This window comes from Monopterus albus, unplaced genomic scaffold, assembly GCF_001952655.1.
Source record: "Monopterus albus unplaced genomic scaffold, M_albus_1.0 scaffold25.1, whole genome shotgun sequence".
In the NCBI taxonomy this organism is placed as follows: domain Eukaryota; kingdom Metazoa; phylum Chordata; class Actinopteri; order Synbranchiformes; family Synbranchidae; genus Monopterus; species Monopterus albus.
Window position 1 is genome coordinate 477,622 of NW_018127905.1, and position 9,358 is coordinate 486,979.

Sequence of the window (9,358 nt, forward strand, 5' to 3'; positions counted from 1 at the left end):
CTTGGCCACATTCATGCATCGGACTTCGCGCTCTATTTGAAATTACCGCTCCTATCATCTTTTTGGATGACTGTTCATATCTTTCTTGGCTGTCACCCACATCTGATACCAAGTCCCCAAGTCCCCCACATGTGATGTAGGAAATGATGAAAGATGCACCATTCTTTGAAGTTTTAGTGGAGTCTGAGCCGGAGAGTGGACCCAAGTGAACCAATGGTCCTCTGTTTGCTAAGACAAGGCCGTTTTGAAAGATAGAAGAGGTGACTAAATGTTTAATTGGCTGAGGCTAGTGGGAATTAAAGACATGTTAGATTTTTTGCTATTTAATAACTCAGCATTTGGAACTCTTGGATGTTTGAAACAGATCAGATTAAACACATCAAACTACAGCGGTGGCTGCAAAGTAGAGCCAAAAGTCCATCACTTTTCCTCACAAACTATCACTTTCTTTTTTTATTTAAACTGCTTTTAAAGTGAACAGAGCACAGAAAGTCTCTTTACAGTAGATCCTAGATGAGTGCAGTACAGAAACACAGGCGAGCACACACCTTTTGAGGCACGGTTTGGAGTGGCTGAACTACTGGAACAACGTAACACAGATAAAATGAGACAGTCTGCTTGGTTTCTTAAATGCACCCACACATCTACTGTGAATGCTACGCACCTCACTTGAAGTTTTGACATTCATTTGATAAACCCAAACACTGCAGTCCATAATGACCCTGTATTCTGGATAAAGCACTTTAATAGCAGATGGATATTAGGAAGAAGACATGACACTTTATGACAATAGTTAGTGTGTTACTTCCAGGGGGCACAAATGTAATTTGACACTCAGAATTAAGTTAAAATTTGATATGTCTCTCTCTGCTTGGTGATACTACTCATTCAACACCACACATCAAGATTTCAAAATAAAATCTCTTCCTTAATAATGTAATTAAATAAGCTAACACAAGCTAATGTAAGCATCTGACCTGGGCGTTTCATGTGACATATAGCTGAACCACAAAATAATCAAACCACATTAATGATAATGCTTTGATATATTTCTAATCTGAGGTTAGTTGGCAAACCTCATTTCCCCATCCACTTGCATGCCTGAAGAGTTAAACATCATGGATTGTATACAGACAAATATATCTGGTATATGTCCAGTATAATCTTCACATACATTTAGCAGTATGTTAGTTGGTGAGTTGATAAATCGATGGTTCAGAAAATCAAGCAAAGCTGATGGACTTCAGCTTAAATGTGGAGCTTTAACTGTACACAACATTGCTTTCAAACAACATACATATAGAGTTCAACCTCTAGCTGAAAAGATATAACACAGTTATAGTATTGAGCTTTAAATCAAGCAAGACGTTGTTATGCTTAGGATTAGGTGTTGCTGAAGGTCTGTGACGCATCAGAAATCAGGTTTTCTTTCAGCTTTCTCAAGATTAGTGTAATGAACCTTTCCAGAAGAAAAATAGCTTATAAAAATAATTTCATTTCTTTTTTATATGAGCTTTTGTCACTGATAATGCTGAATGTTTGACACCTTTGCACACCCTAAAACCTTCTGCATTGTATTTTTCCCGCTTCCATCTTTATTCCTCCCTCTGTGCATGCTTCACTGTCATCTTGTGGCCCTGTCCAGACCTGGCTCATCTAACCTGTTGATCTTCAAGAGCCTTGTGTAAGATAAGAGACATCATTCAAATGTATCAGGGTACATTTATCAAATCTGGCAGGTCTTTCCCAGTGTCTCTGACTGAGAAGAGCATGAAGGAAAATGGAAAACAAAAGCATATGATAAGGTGCTTTTTGACAGTTTTTGAAGTAGAAGATCAGAAGCTAAAGTGTAGTTTCCTATCCCTGTCTTTGGCCTTGACATGCTTGAACACTGAGTATGTACAAGTCTGTGGTCTCTCTACTGTCCTGAAGTAATGGCAAGGATGTAAAAAAAACTGGTTTGGAAATGTCAGTCACTGCAGGGAGAACAACTTAAAAAGATGAAGACGGCATGAGAGAGAACAGGCTGGGCAGCAAACAGATGATATGTAGAGGCAGACAAGATGATATACCTTGCAAAGTGAGAACACACTAGCTGTAGATGGAAAAACTCCAGATAAAAAACAGGTGATATGTCAAGATTGACAGAGTAAAAGAAAGCATACATAAACCAGTCAGAACCACAGAGACCTGGAGGAAGGTCTGCATGAGAATTAGAAAAAGCTGTTATTTTTTATAATGGCGTATGAAAGTGGGCAGGAGAAATAGAGGATACAGAAACCACATAGGAGGCGAGGAGCATCAACACGGGCCATGCAAGCACAGCTCCTCATCCTCTTCTGTAAGCTTGTCAGTCAAACGCTCAGACCACATCGCATACAAAAAGCTATAGATGCTGCCTCAGTACTGTGAAACCGTTCCCACATGGAGCGCTTCTCCGTGGCATTACAGGCAGATGGCATGGCGTTTTACAGGTGGAAAGTAGGGGTATCAAGACGGTGCATATATAGAGATTTTAGATGGGCTGCTGTTACTCTCCTGCCTCCCTCCAAAAGGATAGATGCTTCTTGAGATGTTGAGATTGGCACTAAAAAAGGCGCGCCTTCTTCTTCAGGTCATTCTTCTTCCAGAGAGCCAGGCGGTCGAACTGCTCCAGGGTCATGCCAAAAACCTGCTGGAAGTCCTCAGGAGATAGGTGTCTCTGGGGAACAAATCACAGAAAAAAACACATTACCTCGGTGCAAAAGACCAATATTTTATGTAATTTTAAAAAATTCTTTCCTCACCAGAGAGCGTTGGCATTGATCGTTTGTACAAATGGCTTAAAACACCCTACACAAGACAGACATAATGGTTTTTTAGTTAACCTTGGCTGTGCTCCTTATTTACTCCTGGCCAGGGACATCGCTGCTGCACAGTGGTTCCCCCACTGAGGGGAATCATGCCAGGTTTTCCACAACAACAATATCAGTTATAAAGCACCAGAAAACTGTTAGTTGTGTTCAAGGCAACAATTTGTTATTGTTTTTCATTTCTAGCCATCAATACTGACTGAGCATTGCATTTTGACTCTGGCAGGGATGGCCAATCAGATTCTGGGGGTGGCCAGTGCCACCCATGATCATCCCCTTGGCACCGCCCATGGGTGTGCATGCAGCGTTTGTTCGGAACAATTTTGTGGTTGTTCCTCCAAGGCTTTTTTTGGGCTTAGCCTACATTATAAACTGAGAGCTTTGTGTCTTCTTCACTCACAGCTAAAACCTTCCACACCAATGTGCCACTATGTGTGTGAAGTGAACCACTGAGGATGTAAATTACATATATAATCAATATCTCAGACTGATGGGCTTGTCACCGATCAAGCTGAGAACTGGCCAAACGCAGTCTCCAGCTGATCGATCGGTGCATCGTTATTTAAAACCAATATAAATCAATAAGGAATCGTTCCATCAAACCCATTTATTTACAACCAGTGCACTATAATACATAGATTTTATTCCAGATTTTGCAGCTGTACGTTGCTCTGCCACCAATTCAACTCTGTGCTATTGAATTTTCACTGGGCTTCATGATAATGAATAGCGTGTTCTACAGAATCAGAGAAACATGGAGCTCTTTGGCTCAGTTAATTAAAACTTTATTTATTATCTCTGCCTCCAGCCCAGCTTGGCTTTTCTGCTGTATGGTAAATCAGTAGCAGCTTCATACTATCAGATTGGACTCACTTATAAGACATTCATCCAATCCTAAGACCACGACTGTGTTCACCACATAAGCAAGCATTACATTGCCTTCTGTACCGAGGTTTAACACAGCAAATTCAATTCTGTGCCTCAGAAGTTCATCCAAAGTGGACTGCTGTCCAGATCCAGCTCTGGCTCTTACTGCAAACACCCGCTAACTCCTAAATGTCAAAAATATACCATGGAACAAAAACAGTCATGGTATCGATTAAGGCCCAGAACAAAAACATAAACTGCTTTATTGTGAAAAGTTGGCTGCACTGTGCTCAGCTGTTAAGCGTAGTGATAGTAAATTAGAGGCAGACTGTTGCTGTGTAATACCCAATCACCTGGTTTGTATACCACCCAACAGTGGAAGGAATGTGGAGTGATAAGTTTTCATCCTGAGGCAAAATCATCCAGATCCCTTTAATTAATTTTTCACCTGCCATGCTGACAGGTTCATAAAATGATGGTAAAAGGACAAAGCCATCTGTAGTTCATTTTTAAAATGTTACACAGTAAAATTATTTTAACTAATATCATTTGATCATTTTCTTCTAACTTTACTTTAGATTTACTTACTGTTATAGCTTCTTAAACAAATCAAGGATGTGACACTTTTGGCCATACCCCAGTCACTGATGTCACTTAGCGTTTTCATGTGTTTTCTATTTGCTGTCAGTGGTGAAACGCCTGCTGTGACATCACTGATCGGGGAATGTGTGGTTGTGCAACATGCTTCTGGTTCTGATGCTAAGCTAGGCTAAAATAGTCCTAACTGCAGCGCTGCATTTAACTTCTAGACATTTAGTTGCTGCTAAATTGAATTTCTTTTGCATTTCACTGATTTAACTTGGTTTTCTCGCTGCAAACTAGACCATTTGGCCAAAAGTATGCGGACAACTACACATTAAATCCATATATGACTGCAGAACATCATTCCAAAACTGTGGCCATTAATGTGCATGCTAAATGCATGGCAGGCTTTATCACCCAAAGATGTTTAATGCAGTTGAGGTCAGGGCTTTGTACAGGGCCAGTCAAGTTCCTCCACACTCTGAAAACATTATGGACCTGGCTTTGTGCACAGGGGCGTTCTCAAGTTCTAACAGAAAAGGAACAAACCCAAACTGTTTCCACAGCTCTTATTTCTGTAGCATTAAGCGTTCCCCTAAATGAAACTAAGAGCTTCAGTATGTTTCAAAAGAATTAGGTTGTGCAGGATGTTGTCCACCACATCTAAAAGCAAAACTGTTTCAAGCTGCATATGACTACACCTCTAAAATAATTTCAACTAAAACTGCACATCATCACCTTCATGAAAGGAGGATTTAGTGCAGGTCTGTTGTATTAGACTACATTAGTTTTAGTTAGGTGGACCTAAAAACTGGCTGCCAAGTATATTTCTATAAATAAATGTGCACCAAAACATCTGAGGAGAGATACATGCTAATGAACATCCCAAATTCTCCTAGCAAAACCCCTGTAAAACATTTGGCTATCCACCCAAAAAAACATCTGACCAATGTTCTACTATAATTTTTTATGTTTATTTATCTGCCACTAAATGCATTTATTGAAAAAGCTCTAATTACTTGTTCCCCTAAAAGTCAAAGTAACACAATCAAGCTTTCCGTGCTTTATGTGAACCTGATGTCCTTAGTGTCCTGACTGGTAGATGAGGCCCTGACTAAACACTCCTAGTGGAAAGTTATTCTATCTTTTCTTTTTTCTGCTCTCTGTGGACTTGGGCTTAACTCAAACTCTGAGCTGCCCAGACAGACTTCACTACAGCCCTGGAAAAACAGCCCAGATCAAAAGTATACAAAACACACCCGTGTCCACATAACCTTGGCCATAAAGTATGTATACTGTACTCCACCTATCAAACATCCACCCTCACAAAATAAGAGATGGTACTTCTCTAAGTTTTGGCTGAGACTTTAATCCCACCTGGCTTATCTGCCTGGGTGCATGGCCCAAAACACACAATTCTGACATCATTCTTTGAGCCATCAGTTCACATTCTCAGGCTTTTTAATGACCTGTGGATAGAAGAGGGGAAATGACAGGGCAGGTGGAGGGAGACTCAAACTCACCTCCAGTCTGGTGCGATCTACATCTCTGGGAAGCTTTACTTTCACTCTATGTGTCACTGCCAGCATTTCATAAGGGTAGACCTGGTACACACAAAGTAAGCATTAAGGAATTCTAATACAATGTCCAAACCAAGCTGCCAAGAATATGAAAGCATGTTTGCAAAGTATTAAACTCTTACCTTGTACTCTGAGAGGGAAAAGAGAAAGAGAAAGAATTAAGGTGGTGGAACTATGAGTTTTTATTTGAATTGCAGAGCTATTATGAAAGCTACCATAACAGAGCCTGATACTGGAACCAAATCTTTTCAATAATATTGGGTTTCAAAGGCATCAAAGGCCTTATAAATGGTTGGTTGCTTTGTGCACACACACACATGCTGGTATTCTCTCAACTCACTCTTCACTTCAGATATAACCAGGACTGTACGGACAAACACACAAACGCACACACACACACACACACACACACACTTGTTAACATAGAGCAATAATTCTGCAACTGCTGTTACCGCCAGTCATTGAGCTGCACAGCTCAATGCACAGCTCTGCATGCTTATTATCTTGACTTAGAGGAAATGCCTTTTCACATTTTGTAGTTTAAGATTTTAGCTGATATTGTTCTTTTGGGGGGGTGAGTCAGCCACTCTTTGCAACAGAGAGTTGTGAAGGAAGAGGTTTTTCAAGAATGCTGGGTTCAGGAAGTCCTGTTCATTGTCAGCATAGGCCCAAATTGATGTTAGTCCACACCCGAAGCTTGGTTGGACATGAAACTCTCTGGGTTGAGTCATCAGTACAAAAAGCAGTCAACAGTGTTAGAAACTATCCAATTCTGTGATTATAAAGGTAAAAGAACAAAGCTGTGTGTATGAAAACTAGTGAAGTTAAAGCTGCATTAACTGAGATTTAGCACAGATTTAGATAAATCAAGTAAAAAATTATTTAGAAGTGTTTTCTCCCTGGTTGTAATTTGGAGTCATTCCAACAAACTGCAATATAAGTGTTTTGCTGCCAAATCAGTGGAAACCAGCATGTTTTCCTGGGTTAGCAAATGAAGTAATTTTGCTAATTTTTGCTTGGTTTTACTCCAGTTTATGTCGGACATAACACTGTAGTCCATGTAGCATTTTAGTGAGAAGCTGTTAAAATGTACACCATTAACACAACTAGAGAAATGAAGAGTTTGTTCAACTATGAAAGTGTAACAGGAAATTTCTCTTGTTTAACATACAGCTCACGGTTTTGTGTGTCAAGTATGTAACAGTGAACATGATGCGATAGTGGCAGGAACATTAGTACTGTATCAATATTACTGGGATAAAAACATCCCTGTGTATAATTTACTTGTGTTACTGCAGATACACAGATACATCTGCTACAAACAACGTTAGACATACGTATGCATATCACTAAAATGTAAACCTCTTTATTTGACATTGTGTCACAGCAATGTCACTGAAAACTCCACAGACTCTATGGGCTCTATAGTCCATATATGTTGGTTCTGGAGCTGGTTATTACTGCTGTGCCGCCTGACTGCCACAGTGGTCTCTGGCTATAATGACCATATACTGTATGACCTAGTTTCAGAGACAGGGCAGGAGAGGTGAAGAGGAGTGGCGGGAGAAGAGGAGGGGATGCTGCTGGAGTTTGTTCTGACTCTCACTTTGCCCTTAATGGTTGAAAATTAGAGGGAGAAGTTAGTTAATGCAGCTTTAATTTTACCCACTAAGTAGCATTTTGATAAGAAATGTCAACTTACCAAGCTTAATAAAATATGACTGAACAACTTTAATGTTTAAAGTCAGCATTTCAACCTCAGGTACTGTTTCATTTCAAATCCAAAGTGCTGGAATTGTTACCATCAAAATGTCTGCAGACTGCACTGTATTTATTTTAGACATTTACAACAGCTGATGCATCTATCAACAGTGCAACACAAATCAGTAACATTAAGAACAAACATGAAGTGATGATAAACAGCTTCAAGTTCAGTTTCATTCTCACCTCTCATGCCTCCCCAGCTCTGGGAGTCTGGGTCCATCTCATCCTCCACCATCTCAGTAGCCTGCAGCATCACACATACACACAAACAGACGCACAGTTAGACCATCGTTCAGATGTCCTACTTTATGTTGCCAAGAATAATCCTGGTCTCTATCAAAGCTAGGATTGATATAAAAGCCTTTCAGTCACTAAATTTGCCTTTGGTTTGCTCACATTCTTTCAGGGTGACCCAATAGGATGTGAGCGTGACACCTCTCTGATAGTGAGCTTACATCATTTAGCTTGGAAAGACTTAAAGGCACCTGAGGAAAGAAGGGAACAATTGTATCTGAAAGCATGTGCTGTTTCTCCAATAATAATGTTAATATTGCTTGAGGACAGCTACATAAAACTCTGAAAAGTGTCATCAAAAGTCAAGAGTTTGCTTTAATACATCTTTGAGTTTTAGGGTTTAGGTCCAGCTGAAATCACATTTCTCCTTCAATCCATGTCTCTGGGCGGGTGGGCTGTTGCTGTGTTTGATTGCCAGCTGTTCTAGCAGTGGCAATGAAATATGATATACAGTAAACTCACTGCTAATTATAGCTAAGAAGCTCTATACAGACGGTTTTGTCAGTAAGATTAAAGACACACACAACTGAGCATTTATATAGACCAAACTGTACATTTGCACACAGATTTTTAAGATGTTTAATCTTGTTGATAGCACTGCAGCCTCCCTGTGTAATACACTTGATACTGTTGCCCCTCTGAAAAAGAAGGCAGTGAAACGGAGGAGGCCCCATGGTACAGCTCGCAGCTCCGCTCCCTAAAGCAGGCATCACAAAAACTGGAAAGGAGGTGGCACTCCACCAAGTCAGAGAGAGTTTTTCCTAGCCTGGAAAGATAGTTTAATAACAAAGTCTTTCATAGTGCCAGAACTGCATATTATTCATCACTAAAACTGGAAAATAAGAACAACCCCAGGTTTCTTTTCAGCTCTGTAGCCAGGCTGACAAAGAGCCACAGTGCTGTTGAGCTTAATATTCCCTTAGACCTTAGTAGTAATTACGTCATGAGCTTCTTTACAAATATATTCACAACTGTTAGAGGAAAAAATTAATCAAATCCTTCCCACAACTCTTACGGATGTGTCATCAAGTACAGTGGCTTTAGAAACATCTGTAAGACCTCATTTATACTTGGACTGCTTCTCTCCCATAGATCTCTCTGAGTTTACCTCAACAATTGCTTTATCTAAATCATCAACATGTCTCTTAGACCCCATCCTGAGCAGGATGCTCAAAGACGTTTTACCTGTTTTAATCATGGGAGATTTTCCTCCCCACTGTTGCCAAGTGCTTGCTCAGGGTGATTTGTTGGGTTCTTCCTCTGTAGTAATAATAATAATAATAATAACAATAACAATAATAAGGTCTACACTTTACTTTGCAAAGTGTCCTGAGATTACTTTTATTGTGATATGGCGCTATACAAATACAGCTGACTAGCCTACTATATCATCTTAGCCCATTTCCCACAGTGAATGTT

The 9,358-nt window shown here is 40.0% G+C and overlaps 1 protein-coding gene across 9 annotated transcripts in view; it reads right to left on the reverse strand.

The window, feature by feature from the left end:
- Nucleotides 1–727: 727 nt before the first annotated feature.
- The window catches only part of ablim2 (actin binding LIM protein family, member 2), an 83,909-nt gene continuing 75,278 nt past the window's right edge, over nucleotides 728–9,358 (reverse strand). For all 9 annotated transcript variants that reach the window (XM_020594876.1, XM_020594882.1, XM_020594878.1 and 6 more), the window contains 4 exons: nucleotides 7,829–7,889; nucleotides 6,004–6,011; nucleotides 5,825–5,905; nucleotides 728–2,701 (listed from right to left, as the gene is read on the reverse strand). In XM_020594876.1, the coding sequence (XP_020450532.1) occupies nucleotides 2,588–2,701; nucleotides 5,825–5,905; nucleotides 6,004–6,011; nucleotides 7,829–7,889 (264 nt within the window). In that variant the 3' untranslated portion in view covers nucleotides 728–2,587. The remainder of the gene's footprint in view (nucleotides 2,702–5,824; nucleotides 5,906–6,003; nucleotides 6,012–7,828; nucleotides 7,890–9,358) is intronic.